The sequence below is a fragment of the Pecten maximus genome, chromosome 14 (assembly GCF_902652985.1).
Source record: "Pecten maximus chromosome 14, xPecMax1.1, whole genome shotgun sequence".
Lineage (NCBI taxonomy): Eukaryota > Metazoa > Mollusca > Bivalvia > Pectinida > Pectinidae > Pecten > Pecten maximus.
The window spans coordinates 34,285,382-34,305,358 of NC_047028.1; the positions used below are offsets into that span (position 1 = coordinate 34,285,382).

The window sequence follows — 19,977 nt, forward strand, 5'->3', positions numbered from 1 at the left end:
CTTCCCTCATTATCGGTTGTACATTCCTTGTAATAGTGTACAAAACACTTGTAATAATCCATGTTGTACTGTCCAGTTACAAGTCCACCGAACACCAATCTGGAACCCTTGTACAAACTGTAGCGCTATCTTCAGATCATCTTTCTTATCAGTTCCAGGCATCTCCACTATTTATAGATAGCCTGTCTGGGTTTGAAGTTCTCAAACATTCTTAATTTTTGGCAGTGATGCAGATTTTCTAGCTAGATTCAATAGAAGTAAAAATCTGTGCAAAAAATAAGACTTGAAGCTGTACTGAGTCACTGCAGCTCACCCGGTTTATGTGTTATACCTGTGTGTGGGGATACAGTGTGTAGACACATAGGAAGCTGTGGGTTTGATCTCCTATAGATGAACATTACCCCCTGGTGACCCCCATGATCAGCACGAGCATGAGAAGTAACCAATCAGTGAGGCTGACATATCCAGAGAGGTTACACTGGGTCAATATACATCTTGTTTATCTAACATCTAGTTGAGATCCTCAGCGTTATATCAGCTCCCCCAGTATACACTGTAGCATACTTTACTATTGGCATGTAGAGCCTGACTTCTTAGATTCTGCCTTCACAGGAAATTGGAAATTGTGGATGGATTTACATTTCTGCTGGATATAATTATTTAGGAATCCTGAGTGCATTCTTTTGCACGGTGCTGTGTGAACCCAAAGTGGGCCCCCGTCTAAAGTGAATCAGGAATAAGTCTGTAGTGAAATCTTTGAGAGTTTTGAATCTTAACAACTTCTCACCAGCTTCCTTAACCAAATATCTAGGCTTGAGTACGAATTGATTCTACCATGACAAGGTTTCTCTGGGATAATTTTTTACACTCGGAGATGAGGGTTTATCTCTGATAAAAGATTCGGTGTAAATCCCTGCCTGCTCCGTCCTCTGACAAGAGAGATGGAGAAACAGGTCAAACAAAAGCAAACCTCTAGCACAGAATTGTCGGATGATTTTGATGTGATTGTGAATGAAATCAATGACTTTATTGCTATTTTAGAGGAGAGAGGACAGCAGAGGGAGGAAGAAGAAAAAGCTGCCAAACAGCAGGCGGTCTGCCCCACCCCAGGGGATAACAAGCCCGAGGGGGAGGCAGAGGAAGGAGGAGTGCTCACTGGGGAATCGGAGGACTCCACCCCTTTTGTGTCTCCACGAAACACTATCATAAGAGTTGAGGTTGATAAACAGGAAACACATGAAGACGAACCAATTTACGAGGAGTTTCAGGACGTTAAGGAGAATGCGTACGAAGCGATAAATGTCACACGCACACATGTGACAGCCACCGCCACAGCCAATCTCATACCACAGGCCAAGAAACCGGAACCTCCTCCGCCTCTTAGCAAAAAACCCGAGCCTCCTCCCCCGCTCAACAAAAAACCAGAAATCAAACCAAAACCAAAATTCATCAAGATGGTGGAACCAAACCAACAGCAACCAAAGCGGGTGAAGGCTCTCCACAACTTCAAAGGCACAAACAATGATGAGGTAAGTCTTATGATTCATTACTCGTTACAGGTAACCATGATTTGTTACTCATTGCAGGTATCTCTTATTTGTTACTTGTTACTGGCATCACTGATTAGGTACTGGTTACAGGTAACACAGATTTGTTACTCGTTACAGGTAACACTAATCATTACTCGTTACAGATAACACTAATCATTACTCGTTACAGGTAACACTGATTAGTTACTTGTTATTCACATGTTACACAGGTACAGGTATTGTACAGCTTTACCACAAGCCGAGATCAAAACAGTATTTGCTGATATATTATTTGTTGTATATGACTTTGGGCCTTAATATATATGGCCCCTTGGAATAATACACTGTCCTGATGACCTAGAGGTCGAACCACACTTGCCACAGATACTGTATACCTATCATCCACACCTTGGAAATATTCAACTTATCAATGAGTATAAGGGGAGGTAATCATTATCCTATGCTATTTACTCACAATGCTTTCTTGAAATTCCAAAGGGGTTATACATAGCAATATGTATGATATCCTGACCCCTTTATTGTGACCCCTGTATTGTGACCCTTGTATTGTGACCCCTGTATTGTAATATGAATGATAATGTGACCCTTGTATTGTGACATGTATGGTATTGTGACCCTTGTATTGTGACATGTATGGTATTGTGATCCTTGTATTGTGACATGTATGGTATTGTGACCCTTGTATTGTGACCCTTGTATTGTGACCCTTGTATTGTGACATGTATGGTATTATGACCCTTGTATTGTGACCCTTGTATTGTGACCCTTGTATTGTGACATGTATGGTATTATGACCCTTGTATTGTGACCCTTGTATTGTGACCCTTGTATTGTGACATGTATGGTATTGTGACCCTTGTATTGTGACCCTTGTATTGTGACCCTTGTATTGTGACATGTATGGTATTATGATCCTTGTATTGTGACATGTATGGTATTGTGACCCTTGTATTATGACATGTATGGTATTATGACCCTTGTATTATGACCCTTGTATTGTGACCCTTGTATTGTGACCCTTGTATTGTGACATGTATGGTATTGTGACCCTTGTATTGTGACATGTATGGTATTGTGACCCTTGTATTGTGACATGTATGGTATTATGACCCTTGTATTGTGACCCTTCAGGGCTCGAACTTAAAGGTAGCCCGATAGTCTGGGACTAGTAGATTTTCTACCCGGGCTAGTGGTTTGAAATTCCGGTAGCCCGACTGACTAGTGGAAATCTTGTAGAACTTTATTTGATTAAAATGTCGGGCTAGTAAAAATCACAGTGTCACATGCCCGACAATATTTCAATGAACAACTCACATACCTTTGTGTATTATTTATTCGTATGTTCACTGAAAAACGATCCTCCACTTTCCGTTTTCACTCGACATGTTGCCGTGTGTATACATTAGTAAGCGCCCGAGAGTTCCGAAAGCATTATGATCATGATGAAGTCCGAGGATTCCGATGTTGAGCACATGGTAAGTCTTGGTCATGTTTGCGTTTGTATCGAAAGAATAAACGGCACACTCAGGTTCGTTTTTGACAGCTCGTTTTTTGACACATGGTAAAAGCGTTCGTAGTAACTGATGATGGAACGCGGCTACATTCAACGTCTTAGGAAACGGAAAGTGGGTGATCGTGATTCTGATGATAATGAGGATGAAAGCAATAAAAAAGAGAAAAAGATCGCAAACGAGAACGGAAGTTCAAAGAACAGCGGCAACAAGAATGTCCGGTGGGTCGAAATAAGACACCACAGGACAATCCATGGTATGCAAGGCCTATCCAGAGATAAATGATCGTAAGGGTGCCTTTGTAAAGGGTTGTTTTAATATGAGAAAAGGCATACTAACTGCTCATGCATTGACAGTTCAATGTCTGACAAACGGGGTCAAAAGTTAAATCCTACTGTACAAGAGAGTCAATGCATTATTTAAGTGCGTTCTATGTTGCAAAGCATGGTCGACCATATTCTGCCGTTTCTATAAATTCCAAAACTATTTTATTAATTTAGGTTATGATGTTATTAATATCACAGTTTATATCCTGATTATTATGATTATTAGTTAAGTATTTACTGCTGATCTGTTACACATGAGGACACATTCATGTACAATATCATGAAATACATGATAATAAATATGTCACAATTTAACATAGATATTCATTGTGATATTTCCAATATTTCCGGGCTAGCAACTTTCAATTTTACTAGCCCGACTGGGCTAGTGAAATTTACATTTGGACTAGTAAAATTTTGAATGGCTAGCCCGACTGACTAGTGGTTTTGAAAATAAAGTTCTAGCCCTGCCCTTGTATTGTGACCCTTCTATTGTGACCCTTGTATTGTGACATGTATGGTATTATGACCCTTGTATTGTGACATGTATGGTATTATGACCCTTGTATTGTGACCCTTGTATTGTGACCCTTCTATTGTGACCCTTGTATTGTGACATGTATGGTATTGTGACCCTTGTATTATGACCCTTGTATTGTGACCCTTGTATTAATATTGTGACCCTTATATATATTGTGATATGTATGGTATGGATGGCCATGTGACCCTTTTGTAAATATAAGAAATATTGTTGTGTAGCCTTTAACTTGCAGGTGTTACAAACCTCTACCTCTCACCATGTTTAATAAGAAGAATCCCTGAAGCTAGTAAACTTTTCATTAAAAGTCTATACTCCCATTTCCTGGATTATACTGTCTACGTTTTAAACAAAATGTCAAGTTAACCTACATCTGACAATATTGGACTGATCAGAATCTACAGTACAGAAATGTCAATGTTCGACCTGTTTCTGTAAGATAACCATAGTTCAAGGCTCCCTTTAGGGGATGGGATTGAAACAAAACTTTTAGATGATGATATATTCCTCTCACTTTTCCGAAAAAATGATTTTGGGGGTAAAAATGACCTATTTAGGTGAATTTTGAGAATTAATGATTTTGCGAAATTTGATGTTTATTCTGCAGTGCATCAATATTCACATGTCTATAATGTATACAGAGTGCTTCTTTATTATTTTTTGGAGAGTTTTCAAGTTTTGGAAAAAATTCTGAAATTATAGTGAGTTTTGGAGTTTGCTTAAAACTTACTATATTCATAAAACGGGACAAGTACAACATAATTTATGTTTAATCCTTGTGAATTCCAATAACCCAGGAAGCTCATCGAAGTTTCATCCTTTATTTGAAGTACAGAGTTTGAATCCTTGTGTAGATGTAATTGTTGCATTTTCCCTATACTTTTATACCCATTTATTTAACAGAAGTCTGTTTTCTTCTCAGACTTACATAAGTACTTACATGTGTGTGCATCAAGCACCTGTTAGGGTAGACATGGGTACAGGGATATAAAAAGTAATTTACTGTAACGCCAGGTGTTTATCCTCAAAACATGGCTGTTACAGTGTGAAGTGGTAGTGAGCTCAACATGGAGAAACTACTGGGGCATAAAATATAGGTTTCTGGTGACCCGAATATCCTCGGGATGGCGGGGGGGGGGGGGGGGGGGGGGGGGGGGGGGGGGGGGAGCCTACCTAATGCTTAGGTACCTTCTCCCCACCACATCACTCAATTTTAAAGAAATAATCAGAGTATACAGTGCAGAAAGATCAACAGGAATTAAAAACCTAGATAGGTATACCTTCTTTACTTAAAAAATTTAACTTATAGTTGAAACCCTAATTTTCTCCCTTCTTTATCAGAAACACAAATCTGAAATCGTACATCCTAGAGGTAACCTTATTATAGTGTATTTAGTCCCCTACCAGTGAAACCGATGGGACGATAGGCGTTCTGTCTGTGTATGTTGTTTGTGTTGTCTGTCCTGTCTGTCCTGTGTTGTCTGTCCTGTCTGTCCTGTGTTGTCTGTTTTCTGTCCTGTGTTGTCTGTCCTGTCTGTCCTGTGTTGTCTGTCCTGTCTGTCCTGTGTTGTCTGTTTTCTGTCCTGTGTTGTCTGTGTTGTCTGTCTTGTCTGTCCGTCCGTCCGTCCGTCAACTCAGTATACTGTACTTTTCTCACCTATGCTTCCAGGTATGTTGGTGAAAGTTTGTATGTATCTACACTACTAGACTGGCCACCAAACCCTAAGTTCTTTTAGTTAAGAATTGCCAAGTTAAATTCTAATACTAGATTATCTCCCCCTAGTTTGTAACTTAGAATCAGACATATCCGAGGGACCGAAATAATTAAGCCCAATTTTATCTATAATTTTAATATTGTAGAGACAGGGGTCAGTCTACTACACTACTAGTATAGCTATAGATCAAGTTTGAGCTTTAAAGTTTTTTGGTCAAGGTCAAGGTGACTTACTATTTTTAGTGGGGGCTGGTATGGGACACTTCTTTCTTTGGCAATACCCAGCATGCTTACTAGTCATTACACTAAGTTATGAAAGCACTGATTTTCGAAATCTTTATAAGATTTTCTTTGACAAGCTAGTACATGTATATTGTGGGTGTGTCAATTAATCATTGCATGCATCTGTTTGAATTAAATAAAGTCTTTAATTTGAGTGCCCCTTAATATGTACGTTTTCATTTGTAGTAATGTTTGAAACATTAAAAACAAAGGCAAAGTATTACATTTGTAAATCAAGTTAGAAACATTTGTAGTTGCCATGTTTTTGATGATGAATAGTGCTAGTTTTCCACCTGATTTTCATGGTACATGGCTAAACTGGTGTAGTACAAGGAAACACACCTGCTGAGCTCACAGCAGAGAGATGGAACTTTGGGCTGATTGACCGAGCAGACTCTCCAGCTTCATCATCCCAATCCATCAGTCTTCAAAGGCTGGGTCTCGTGGCCTAACATGGGGGGGAGATAAGATGTATGACCTACTGTGTGTAGGTATACTGACTGACTTGTAACCTTGCTGTATACAAAACAGTACGTACTGGCTGGTTTGCTGTTACCAATTTATATGAAAATATTTACATTCGGCCCAACAGTCTCCCATTGCCTCAATGATAATTCGGGACTGCATCTATGAGCAGATAGATGCAGTGGAGGTCACATGACATGATTGTTACGCCATTTCGCTCAACTTTGTGCTACGAATAAATCGAGCACTATGGCTATTTAAAAAAAAAAAATAACATACCTGGTAAACTTTTCACCACAAATTGAAAGTTTACATCATATTTGAAAAGAACCTTACGAGCATGTTACTTAATTCCAATCTAATTGAAAATTTTTAGCTACAGTCCTGGTTTGGACAGACCCAGTTGGTAAATATTTTCTTATTGGTTCACAATTAATGCCTATATAGCTACTGTATCTACATCAATTGACTCTTTTGTTCTGTAATAGTCCAATTCATAAACTAGTGATTATAATTCTGATTTTTGTTCTTGCGAAAATACCAGTCGGTCAGGCTAGACTTGGTAAAGTCTGAAACTTGAGGATGTTTACTCATTGAGACTGTTATCCATTCTAGATTTTACTTGGTAACACCAGTGGGTTAATTCTGAGTGATTCCCTTTCTGACTGTAGGCCCAGTCATTTTAGATTTTACTTGGTAACACCAGTGGGTTAATTCTGAGTGATTCCCTTTCTGAATGGAGACCCAGTCATTCTAGATTTTACTTGGTAACACCAGTGGGTTAATTCTGAGTGATTCCCTTTCTGACTGTAGGCCCAGTCATTCTAGATTTTACTTGGTAACACCTGTAGGGTTAATTCTGAGTGATTCCTTTCTGAATGGAGGCCCAGTCATTCTAGATTTTACTTGGTAACACCAGTAGGGTTAATTCTGAGGGATTCCTTTCTGAATGGAGGCCCAGTCATTCTAGATTATACTTGGTAACACCAGTTAAGTTAATTCTGAGTGATTCCTTTCTGAATAGAGGCCCAGTCATTCTAGATTTTACTTGGTAACACCAGTAGGGTTAATTCTGAGTGATTCCTTTCTGAATGGAGGCCCAGTCATTCTAGATTTTACTTGGTAACACCAGTAGGGTTAATTCTGAGTGATTCCTTTCTGAATGGAGGCCCAGTCATTCTAGATTTTACTTGGTAACACCAGTGGAGTTAATTCTGAGTGATTCCTTTCTGAATGGAGGCCCAGTCATTCTAGATTTTACTTGGTAACACCAGTAGGGTTAATTCTGAGTGATTCCCTTTCTGAAAGGAGGCCCAGTCATTCTAGATTTTACTTGGTAACACCAGTAGGGTTAATTCTGAGTGATTCCTTTCTGACTTGAGGCCCAGTCATTCTAGATTATACTTGGTAAAACCAGTGGGGTTAATTCTGAGTGATTCCTTTCTGAATGGAGGCCCAGTCATTCTAGATTTTACTTAGTAACACCAGTAGGGTTAATTCTGAGTGATGCCTTTCTGAATGGAGTAGTACATATAGTACACAGGCTATCTCTGTTCACCACACCACCTACTATCATGTGTATCGTGTGCCACGTGGTGCATTGAAGTTCAGTCTCAAATGTCCCACACCTATCAGATCGGCTATAAAAAGTCTGTAGGTGATAAAAGCTTTCCTGTTCTGATTGGAGAGAATACCTCGATGGTGATCCTTATGGCCCTCCATTTTATTCTTGGTACCAAATCACAGCCATCTTGAAAACCTCTCCACAGATTTGGTTCAGAGAATCATAACATGATGTTCAGTGCACCTGATCATATTCTGGTTTTTGCTCCGTAAAGGTTTAGGGTCAGAGGTTAATCATTTGGCTTGTCCTGTTCAAAATTAATGTTTTACCTTGGTGTGATTATCAAGGTTATATTATCAAAATAAAACTAAGTTCTTTGCAAAGAAGTGAAGGCCTTCAAGTCTAACATACTTTTTTCTGGTTATAAGTTACTAGCTATAACAACATACAATATTTAAAATGATTTTGATATTTATACATTACTGTAATTATATAAGCTGCCTATACAGAAGCTACACCACTCTCCTGTCATATTAAAGAATTATTTCCAAGTAACAGTCTGACATCTAACTCTGCCCCTTACAATGTAAAGACACTACTCATGATACACAGGTAACTTTATACCATATGGTTCTCAGCTGCTGAGGGAGGTAGATAAACATGTTGTGATGGAGATGGACAGCCAGACAGCCTAAAACATTATCAGGGTCCATCTCTAGCCAGGTCTGTAGCCAGCTGATGATGTGGTCAGTTCTCTAGCCAGCTCTTTAGCCAGCTGATGATGTGGTCAGTTCTCTAGCCAGCTCTGTAGCCAGCTGATGATGTGGTCACTCACTGGTCAGTTCTCTAGCCAGCTCTGTAGCCAGCTGATGATGTTGTCAGTTCCTACCAGCATCACTACAACCTAAATGACATCAGGTGTTGATTTCCTCCAACCAGAAATGTTCAGTAACAAAATATATATCATTTGGCTTTTGAACTTAAACTGAAAAGAATACCTTTTCCAACCCCCATCTCCCACCCCACACTAAATAGTTTCTGAGGTTAGGTATCTTATTTAATTACATGACATACTATATATATATTGCATGTTCTAAATTTGACAATTTACTTGTCTGTACTGTCGTTATAACTACTTGACAAATTATATATATAATCATGTATACAAGTATTTTGACAAAAGGATTTTGATATTTAGTTGAGTTGAAAAGGGAAATCTGGGCAAAGAAATAAAACGAAAACAAGATGGCGATCAAAGCTAGACTGAGTTGATTTAGTTCATCATTTGAAGATCAGCCCACTTAAACCCAACCATTCCACAAACTTATCATTTTATTTTTACACTTTAATCCCCCCAATCCTCATAATTCTCAGAATTTCTCTATCTCACTCAGATTATAAGCAGTACAAATAAACAATTTAAGAGCCAGTACAAATGTCAAAATGTTCTAAATTGAAATTTTTATATCTGGCTCCCGGAGGGCGTTAAGGATGTTTTTCAGATAGGGAGGTAAAATGGCTAGGATAGAGTGTTGATAAGCGTCTTGATGTTTTGCCATGTTATTTCAAACTCTGTATAGTGATAGACTACACAGTCTATACAGCTAACAGCTAACTACAGATTTTACATTGTCATGGGAAGTTTGATGTTAATAAGAATTTCCTTAAATACCAGCTGTATATGTTACATCAAAGAAGTGACAGAGAATCCATAGATGGTTTTACATGCAATTGCTGGTCATGAAAAACCACACATGTCATGCTATCTTAATTGATTTGGGGTCTGTTTGTTAGGATATATAATTCTCAGGTTATAGAACTAGCTACCAGTATGTTTGGTTTGGTTTGGTTTTATTTGTTTAACGTCCTATTAACAGCTAAGGTCATTTAAGGACGGCCTCCCGTGTTTGCGATATGTATGCGTGTGGTGAGTGCGTATGTGTGTTTTGGGAGGCTGCAGGTATGTATGTGTGAAGTCTCCTTGTGATAGGCTGGAACTTTTGCCGATTTATAGTGCTACCTCACTGAAGCATACTGCCGAAGGCACCCAGCAGGACACCCCACCCGATCATTTCCATGTAATTGTAGAGCATCAAGCCAAATCTACACTTTACTTGGTGTGTCTCCTGTGGACTAAGTGTCCTTGTGTCATAACTTACTACATAATTCAATGTAGCTGTGTCATAAATATCTACATAATTCAACCATATTGCGTTCATTCAGCGATATATACTATGATTAAGGTCTAGGTTCTGATCTTGTACACAGAGAATTATTTCAAATAGCTAAGATATCATTTGCCTTTACTGAGATTATTTGGCCATTACATTACATCCAAGTGAGCAATACAGGCCCTGTAGACCTCTTGTCCATATTTCAAGATATTGTATTATAACCTGCAGGTAGCCTGGGTAATCCTAACTGGTCGTCACGCTGCAGGGATGTGGTTTTGACCCTGGAATCAAATGGCGTTTGAGAGATAAAAACCTCTAGCACTAGAGCCAGAGAGAATTGTATAAGATAAGAACTTGATGGTGTCATATCAAATTTTAATCATGAAGTAAAGATTTATAGACTGGTAGCTCAACAGTAGTGGCGTGGATGTTCAGGGAGACTCTGGATGTTTTTCTTTGTCTGTCTGGAGCTGTGAAGTTCTTGAGAGATTGTATGAAAGGTTGTTTACTAACAAAGAGACGATGACTGATCAGCCAGCCAGGTAATGGTATTGCCACGAGTCTCCCTCTAGATAATGGAGTTCTGTGATCTGATGTATTTTTACATGATTTGCCATTTCACATTGTTCATTATATTTGGGGTCAAAGGAAGGAAAGAAGCAAGGGTTGGTCTGTGGTATCAAAAATGGCGGTAAAGGAAATTGACAGTTTTAGTTTTGGGGCCTTTCATATTTTTTGTATGTGCCCTTATATCTCTTGTCTTTGGGGAAGAACATCAGTGGAATGGGAAGGAAATTTTCAGGAGCCACATTTGTGGGGTTTTTCTTTAATATTAAAATAATATCTTTTGGGGATTTGGCCCAATTTATTGGCTCCAAAAAGCCACCAGAAGATTCCTTCTAAGAAATCTTGTCATTTAGTAGATTTATAGAACATGGGAACGTAGTGTTATGTCAGTAATCTTAATTATCCTAATTAGCTAGATATCAGATGTGAATTAATTTGGTTCATCAAAAACCAGAGGCTGATATAGAGTAACTAGTTTATGCTGTATTAAATGTCCTCATTTGTAAATTGGCCGTCCTCCAGGTTGAAATGTACAGGGGATCACTCTATCTGTGAGGAAACACGGGAGATTATAAGTGTTACTGTTTAGAGCATCTCTTCTAACCTGTATTTTCGTGTATTTAATTGAAAGCACCTGTGTATTGATCGGAGAGTAAAAGAGTTGTTTGCTCCAGCTTCGGCTGCTCATCGTCCAGAAAATTGAGTCTTGTTATCTTCCAACATTTAAAAAAAGGCTAAATAATTATAGTAATTATTGCACTCGTTTAATGAAAGAAAATTCCACACACATATATTTATTTGTGTTAAATGATAAAAGTTCATGCATGGAAGATGTTTGTAAATTTTCATAGTTTAAAATTGATTTTGATGATTTGTATTAACTTGTTGAAGCTTCTCTGACATAACAAGCCTGAGTAATCATTAAGTATGATTTAAACCATTAGGCTTACACCATTGGTTCGTAGTATTTACTAAATTGTCTGTAAATAGATTTTCCAGATTGACTGCAAACCATTAGGCAGATAAAAACGGTTGTGTAATGGAGTGTTAGATGTGTTTCAGCCTCTGTATTAATAGTCATCGGCCCACGCAGTCTGGTCAACTTTCCACTGAAGTAGTGATTGTTTCAATGGCCTCAGTCTTGATGTACATACTTCTAAATGAACCACGGCCTCTATTCATGACACAAAACCTTTGTCCTTAAATGATCATAGCTTGATAGGATGTTAAACAATATGAAACAAAATCATGAAACCATTCTCAAGCTCAAACGCCAAATCTGTACTACTCTGCTCAACTTCCTTTAAACTCTTAAATCACAAAACAGCAGTTTAATAGAGAACCTAAACATTGAAAATAATATTTTGAAGTCTTTCCAATATTCCTTCAGATCATTGAAAAAATATTAATTCAGATATCAGATTTATCACCAAAAAATATATGAGCCTGATCATGAGTACAGAATGTGTTTATAGTAATATACATATGACTCCATGAATACAGACCCAGATTTCATTTGTTAATTACAACTTGTTGGTAGAATTATTATATCACGTCCCCTATAGATCTCTTCTTAGTTTTCGACTGATCTCTTTCTAAGTTAAGTTTATCTGTAAATGTTTTTATGGTGTCTAACCACAATGCAATGAATTCACTTTGTGAGAATAATTTTTATTTTGAATATTTTCAGCATTTTTTTTGCCACTACCTTATTGTGACCAATTTTGGGCAAGCTTCTCCAAAGACCTTCATGATCAGTTCATTTAAAATAGTGTTGGAGCACGAACTCTTTGTGAATGTCCTGAATCTCTTGAATTTGACTTTAAATGTTATAAATTCAATTGGTGACAAATACCAGTAGTGATTTCCATTTTGTAAATTTTGACATGAGCACTTTTGTCTATACTTTTTAGTACTTACGTAATTTTTAGGTTTAAAGTTTTCTTCCTTTTTATATCTGAATAATTTCTTTATGATTATATAGCCTGATACCAGAACAGGGATATATACACAATGTAATGTAGGCTTTAGAAAGGGCCAAAAGGGCCTGTTAGGATAAACTGTTGGAAAGCATTTCATTTGCAATCCATTTGTTGCTATATATTGTTGTTCTTGACAAAATAAATGACATTTGGTCTGTGTATAATCTAGTCTAAGGCAAAGTCATCACTGGACAGTTTTGTTTTGAAGCAGCTACATGTAAATAGGGTAAATGGCAAGAAGGAAAAAATAGGGTAAATGGCATATATATATATAGTTTCAGAGGATAGAAGGAAGAAATCTTAATTGATACTGCATCAGTTTCTTTTAACTTCAAGGAAAATTAGTGTCCAGCATGTCAGAAAAATGTCTATTTTATTTTGTAGGAATCTTAATGTTAAATAAATAGATGAATGTTGAGGTATGTCTACAAGTATAGGTCATGATGCTGAGTAAACAGGAATGTTCATCATATCATTGTTATATACACAAACCCATTTTCACCCAAGTGAGATGAAAATATTTTGGTTCACTTACCTGTTGGGGGTGTGGTTTGGATTAAGAAAATTGGTGAACTTCTCAGAGTTTACAGAAATGTCACTCATTTGTGAATTGTGAATAACAAGGGTGTGCTACTGTGTGTGGCGTTTTTCCAGATATGTATCAAATGTTTAAAGCACCAGTAGTACCTCGGACTTGGTCTTCACCATCTGTTTTCTACTTATAACTGTAAACATTGGAGTTCCCCTTGCCAAGTTGTCAGCTCGTACACATTATACGTCACCTCTGACAAACATTCATACCCAGTTTGTTGTAGTTAGCACCCTGTGTGCTGAAACATTCCACGAAAAGAGGTGCACTAATTAGGATAAAGTTTGTGAAGACATCCCTGCCTTGCTGATGAGATGTTCATTATACCCACAATTCCTAGGCTCTTAGACTTTTGTCATGAATACACCAGCTAAAGGCTTACTTTTATCACCATTTTGAAATTCAAGTTTTACTGATTTTAGGCCATAAATGCTAGCATTTGATATAACAGTTATTTGGGAACTGATTGCCCAAATATGTTTGTACCACATCATTTCGGTATTTATTTTAGAAAATATAGCAGAAGTTAATAAAAGTGCTTTTATTTCTGTTAAGAACGACTTCTTTGGTCTTTTATTTGTTTTCTTTTAAGAATACTATTTTTTTTTCAAGATTGATTCTTATAATGCACAGAGATTTGACATTACAGTAACCTTATGACATGCACCAAATGCAAGGATCAAATATTAAAAAAAAAATAGTCATGATGTACTGAGAAAGAAAATTTTCCGGCAAAAAAAAAGTTGAAAAGTGATCGAGAAAGGGAATCGAATAGACCCCCAACTTGGTTAAATTCCTGTTTTGTAGAACCTAAGTTTGATGACAAAGGGACACAATGTAAGGTTAACGATGCTACAGAACTAATTAGTGCCATATATCTGTGTTAGCTTTCTCTGTAGGATTGGGTGTTTGTGATGTTCTTATGAGATTTATAACTGTCTTTGTGACATGCTGTACATAGGAGACTTACAACTGGTGATGAAAGTGGTTTTCTTAACAGTTTTGCTGTTTGAAGACTGATATTGTGTGATATACAGGAGTAATTGACGATTTAATTGTGTGATATACAGGAGTAATTGACGATTTAATTAGTACTCTAATTTGATAACAAAGGACAGGTGACGGTCCATTACCGTCATCTTATATCCATTGTTATCTTATAAGGTGTGATTAAAGCAATACCTAGTTCTTAACACGAGTCTGCTGAACTTGTCTGAAGTTCTCTACACAGAACCTGGACTTGTCTGAAGTTCTCTACACAGAGCGCTGATCTGCTGAACTTGTCTGAAGTTCTCTACACAGAACAAAGATCTGTTGGACTTGTCTGAAGTTCTCTACATAGAACACAGATCTGTTGGACTTGTCTGAAGTTCTCTACACAGAACAAAGATCTGTTGGACTTGTCTGAAGTTCCCTACATAGAACAAAGATCTGTTGGACTTGTCTGAAGTTCTCTACACAGAACAAAGATCTGTTGGACTTGTCTGAAGTTCTCTACACAGAACAAAGATCTGTTGGACTTGTCTGAAGTTCTCTACACAGAACACAGATCTGTTGGACTTGTCTGAAGTTCTCTACACAGAACAAAGATCTGTTGGACTTGTCTGAAGTTCTCTACACAGAACAAAGATCTGTTGGACTTGTCTGAAGTTCTCTACATAGAACAAAGATCTGCTGGACTTGTCTGAAGTTCTCTACATAGGACACTGTGCATGTTCATGAGTGTCTAGAAAGTACCAGGACTGCAAGGATTTACCTGGTAGTTGTGATTTTGTGTTTGAAGTTCAGTCCATGTTCATGAGCCAGAGTTCTTTACAAAGACCTGCTGTGTTTATGAAGCAGATGTTCAGAAAGGTCATGAAGGTCATGTTCTTGAACCTGAAGACCTTATAAGGAATATTTATATTTACATCTTTAAGAAGAGATGCATATGTAGGCATGTTATGCTCATATATAATGCACACATGCATCATACATGTATAATAAATTGTACATGTACATCCTATATAAACAGACACACTTACATTAGAAGCAATAATATGGTGTTATATTGTTTAACCCATATAATTGTTGTTCTAGTAATGATTGTCCAGCTCATCAGCCTATATCAGTATAAACACGTCATCAGAATAGGTTTGTGTGTTATAACAATATCGTGCCATTATTTTGCTGAGTCAATTTCTTACAAGTGTTTCGTATACTTTCAGCTGTGCTTTTCGAAGGGTGACATAGTGACCGTCACGCAGACGATGGAAGGAGGCTGGTGGGAAGGAACGTTGAATGGAAAAACAGGCTGGTTCCCTAGCAACTATACCAAGGAAGTGAAAGGAGGTGGGTAATAGACTGTTCACTGTAGTACACCTGTATCACATCATTTTCAGCTTACCTGTCAGAAGGGCAAATGAGTTTACATCATGGTACATTGTCTGACATATCTGTCCGATATTCCATCTTTTCTCTTTTAAAACAATTTCTTCTCAGTAACCCGGGTGCAGGGTCATGATATTGGAGCTAAGACATGCTGGGATGAGGAGCTTGCAAGTTTGCTCAAATAAATGACCTTGACAACCTTTCAAGGTCAAAGGGGCCAAATGTGTTGAATACCAAATTATACTTCAGTTTTAATGAATCTCTACATTTGTGTAATCAAATTTGGAAAATACTATTGTTCAACATTATGTATAATGTAACATTATAGATACAATACAGAAAAATAAAATAAAATAGAAGGAATCTTGAATCCTGTTTGATTGATGTTACTCTGAAATAGCTTATTATCTACCTTTTTGGCTCCGCTGGTAAATTGAAGATTACGTACAAACATTTTATCTTCAGTAACAGAGAGGCGCGTCATCAGCCACTATGCTTCTGCTACTGCATCAGTTAGCTTGTTCAATTCAAAGAACATGCAGCTTAACACTATTCTATAAAAGGAACATTTCAGATATAAATCATTGATAAATTTTGATATACACAAGAAAGATACATGTTGATCTGTTACAGGAATTCGTCTATGCAGTGATAAAGTAGATAGACTGGTAAGAAAATCTGCTTATAATTCTTAAGTTGAAAAAGTCCTTCTCCAAGCTGTTCATTCTTTTAAAAGTGAAGAGTTTTATAATACATGTACAACACTTGTTTATGTTAGTAGGTTAGGATTTATCATTCTATCGTTTACTGTTTTAGTGAAGAGATGCTTGGGATTGATAGATCAGAGGTTTATATAAGGGGGTATACACATATACTATAATGATGACACAGAATTTCTAGATAAATTTTATTCTACGAGGAGAAGATATATGTGTATACTAAAATGACAACACAGAATTTCTAGAAGATATGTGTGTATAAGAGAATTCAAATACATATGAGATTTTTTTTTACAGAATTGATGGGTGTGTTACGACACTCAGTGACGCCTAAAGGTGCAGCAGAGGTGCCGGTATTTAAACGAGAGAGTATGCCGTACTATCATAACGTTGTAAGTATTTTATCATCTTTCAGTTTTCGTAAAACATCTTGAGATAGTGCCCTTGATCTGGTGCTTAACTGGTTATGATATTCATGGTGGTCACCATAATTTACCTATTTTAGAAATCTTGAACGAAAGTCCGACTGAGACAAGACTTTCACTTATGAGTTATATATAGTAAAGGCTACAGCTCTATCTGAAATTTAGTCCTTTGTCACTTTAAAGATGGCAGTCATGGCCGCCTTTATAGAAATTTCGTTATCACTACTCCTCCAGAATTGAAAATTGTGTCAGGTCGTAATTTTCCAGTTTGTGTATGGTCCCGAAGATAGTCGTAACAAAATTTGAAACCCCCAATAATTGCCTTATGTGAAATAGCAGTCATGGTGACCATCTTGAAAATCTTATTATCACTACTTCTGATTGGAATATTAGGTCAAGCCAGAACCTTTATTTATGTGTATGGTGCAGAGATAGTCCTGAATATGAACATGTTCCACCTCCAAGATGGCTGCCATAGCCTCCATGTTGGTAAAATTAAAAAAAAAAAAAAAATGGCTACTTCTTGTGATTTATTATTGTCATTGATTGCCATTTGAATTTTGGTCATAGCGTTTAATATGATTATATTTTATTATATGTCTTGGTTGGGTGTGACCTTGTGATGATCTCTGGATGTTGGCTGGTATATGTCCTCCCCATCATCTTAGTATACACTTGTACTTTGTATGTAGTCAGGGACCTGGGCTGGGGTCAGTCACTGTAAATTATTTAAGAGTTTTTTACTTTAAAGAAAACCTTTTACATGAATCTTGTTCTGATAATGAGGACTTTATACCAATAATTTAGTTGTCCGTATCCTTTATATTTCCAACCACCAGTTAATGTTTACACGTGTGACAAGGGAGATCACTCAGTCTACCTTGTCATTGTCCTTGCAACAATGTGCCTCATATTTCCTTCTAGTTATACAGAACACACGGGTATTGAAATGCAGGTTTATTAATGTATGCAGCAAGGGAAACCATCTTTGTATTTGTCTGATAAATATGTTATGATATATTTCTATCTACAGGTACTTCAGAATGTGATCGACACAGAGAAGACCCATGTCCAAGAAATGACCATGGTTCTGCAGACATATATACAGCCTATACAGGGCTCCAGCATGTACGTATTGACATATATACAGGGCTCCAACATGTACGTATTGGTAGTCAGACCTAGTTTGTGGGTATTTAATTCCGTGGTTGTCCTAGTCAGACCTAGTTTGTGGGTATTTAATTCCGTGGTTGTCCTAGTCAGACCTAGTTTGTGGGTATTTAATTCCGTGGTTGTCCTAGTCAGACCTAGTTTGTGGGTATTTAATTTTGTGGTTGTCCTAGTCAGACCTGGTTTGTGGGTATTTAATTCCTTGGTTGTCCTAGTCAGACCTAGTTTGTGGGTATTTAATTCCGTGGTTGTCCTAGTCAGACCTAGTTTGTGGTATTTAATTCCGTGGTTGTCCAAGTCAGACCTAGTTTGTGGGTATTTAATTCCGTGGTTGTCCTAGTCAGACCTAGTTTGTGGGTATTTAATTCCGTGGTTGTCCTAGTCAGACCTAGTTTGTGGGTATTTAATTCCGTGGTTGTCCTAATCAGACCTAGTTTGTGGGTATTTAATTCCGTGGTTGTCCTAGTCAGGCCTAGTTTGTGGGTAATTAATTCCGTGGTTGTCCTAGTCAGACCTAGTTTGTGGGTATTTAATTCCGTGGTTGTCCTAGTCAGACCTAGTTTGTGGGTATTTAATTCCGTGGTTGTCCTAGTCAGACCTAGTTCGTGGGTATTTAATTCCGAGGTTGTCCTAGTCAGACCTAGTTTGTGGGTATTTAATTCCGTGGTTGTCCTAGTCAGACCTAGTTTGTGGGTATTTAATTCTGTGATTGTCCTAGTCGGACCTAGTTTGTGGGTATTTAATTCCGTGGTTGTCCTAATCAGACCTAGTTTGTGGGTAATTAATTCCGTGGTTGTCCTAATCAGACCTAGTTTGTGGGTATTTAATTCCGTGGTTGTCCCAGTCAGACCTAGTTTGTGGGTATTTAATTCCGTGGTTGTCCTAGTCAGACCTAGTTTGCGGGTATTTAATTCCGTGGTTGTCCTAGTCAGAACTAGTTTGTGGGTATTTAATTCTGTGATTGTCCTAGTCGGACCTAGTTTGTGGGTATTTAATTCCGTGGTTGTCCTAATCAGACCTAGTTTGTGGGTATTTAATTCCGTGGTTGTCCTAATCAGACCTAGTTTGTGGGTATTTAATTTCGTGGTTGTCCTAGTCAGACCTAGTTTGTGGGTATTTAATTTCGTGGTTGTCCAAGTCAGACCTAGTTTGTGGGTATTTATATATGTCTGTAGGTGAAAGTTCGAATTAATAGTACTTGCTCTCTTATCAATTTTTTTCATGATTCTTACAATATCAGCTAGTTTTAGTTCACCTGCCGTAAGAGCAAGTGAGTTTATGCTTTACATTGTTCAGGTTCTTTGTTTGGCATCAACGTTTACCTTTAAAAAACCTCTGATCCCAAATGCACTTGAGTCATGATATTGACCCAGTAGCATTCTGAGATGAAGGACTACCAAGTTAGTTCAAATAAATGACCTTGAACTACTTTCAAGGTCACAGAATTCTAATGTGCTATCACTAAAGGCCTGACCTCACAATATTGGGATAGTAGAATGGTGGGTTGAAGGGCTTTAAAATTTAGCAAAATGAATAAACTTAGTCACATATTTGAATGAATAGATATTCTGCTACAGCATCTAGATTAACTCTTAAGTTGCATTAGTAGCAGTTGAGTGATACAGGTCATTGGGCCTCTTGTCTTCTGAGGAGTTATGCCCCTTTATCATTTTCCCTCTTGTTAATGTGGCAGCAGCCATTTTGTGATTGATTAGCTTATATTTCCAGTTTGATACTGTTTAAGTTAACGTTAGGCTTATTGATTCTGGTTGTCTGGTTACTTGAGCAGGTTTTGTATGGATAAATTTTATCATATGTTCAGCAACAGTTTACCTTGTGTATCAAATGGCCGTATTTATGTGATGTTTTTTTTATATCTTGTTGTATTGATAATAATGTTTAATATCTTTTTCCAGATTAACACCTACAGAATATTTACAATTAGTGGGAAACCTTGAAGAAATTGTTGCATTCCAAAATAATTTTCTAAACTCTTTAGAAGAATGTGCAAAGTAAGTATAAGATTATATA

General features: G+C 37.4%; 1 protein-coding gene across 12 annotated transcripts in view; it reads left to right on the plus strand.

The window, feature by feature from the left end:
* Nucleotides 1-510: 510 nt before the first annotated feature.
* The window catches only part of LOC117342837 (rho guanine nucleotide exchange factor 7-like), a 90,390-nt gene continuing 70,923 nt past the window's right edge, over nt 511-19,977 (plus strand). For 4 of the 12 annotated variants that reach the window (XR_004535909.1, XM_033905094.1, XM_033905096.1 and 1 more), the window contains exons 1-5: nt 511-1,529; nt 15,470-15,593; nt 16,649-16,743; nt 17,810-17,904; nt 19,863-19,958. Coding sequence is in view for 11 of the 12 variants with exons in the window: in XM_033905094.1 (XP_033760985.1) it covers nt 942-1,529; nt 15,470-15,593; nt 16,649-16,743; nt 17,810-17,904; nt 19,863-19,958 (998 nt within the window). In the remaining variant the exon portion in view is untranslated. The remainder of the gene's footprint in view (nt 1,530-15,469; nt 15,594-16,648; nt 16,744-17,809; nt 17,905-19,862; nt 19,959-19,977) is intronic. The other 8 variants (XM_033905103.1, XM_033905100.1, XM_033905102.1 and 5 more) reach the window with 3 other exon arrangements.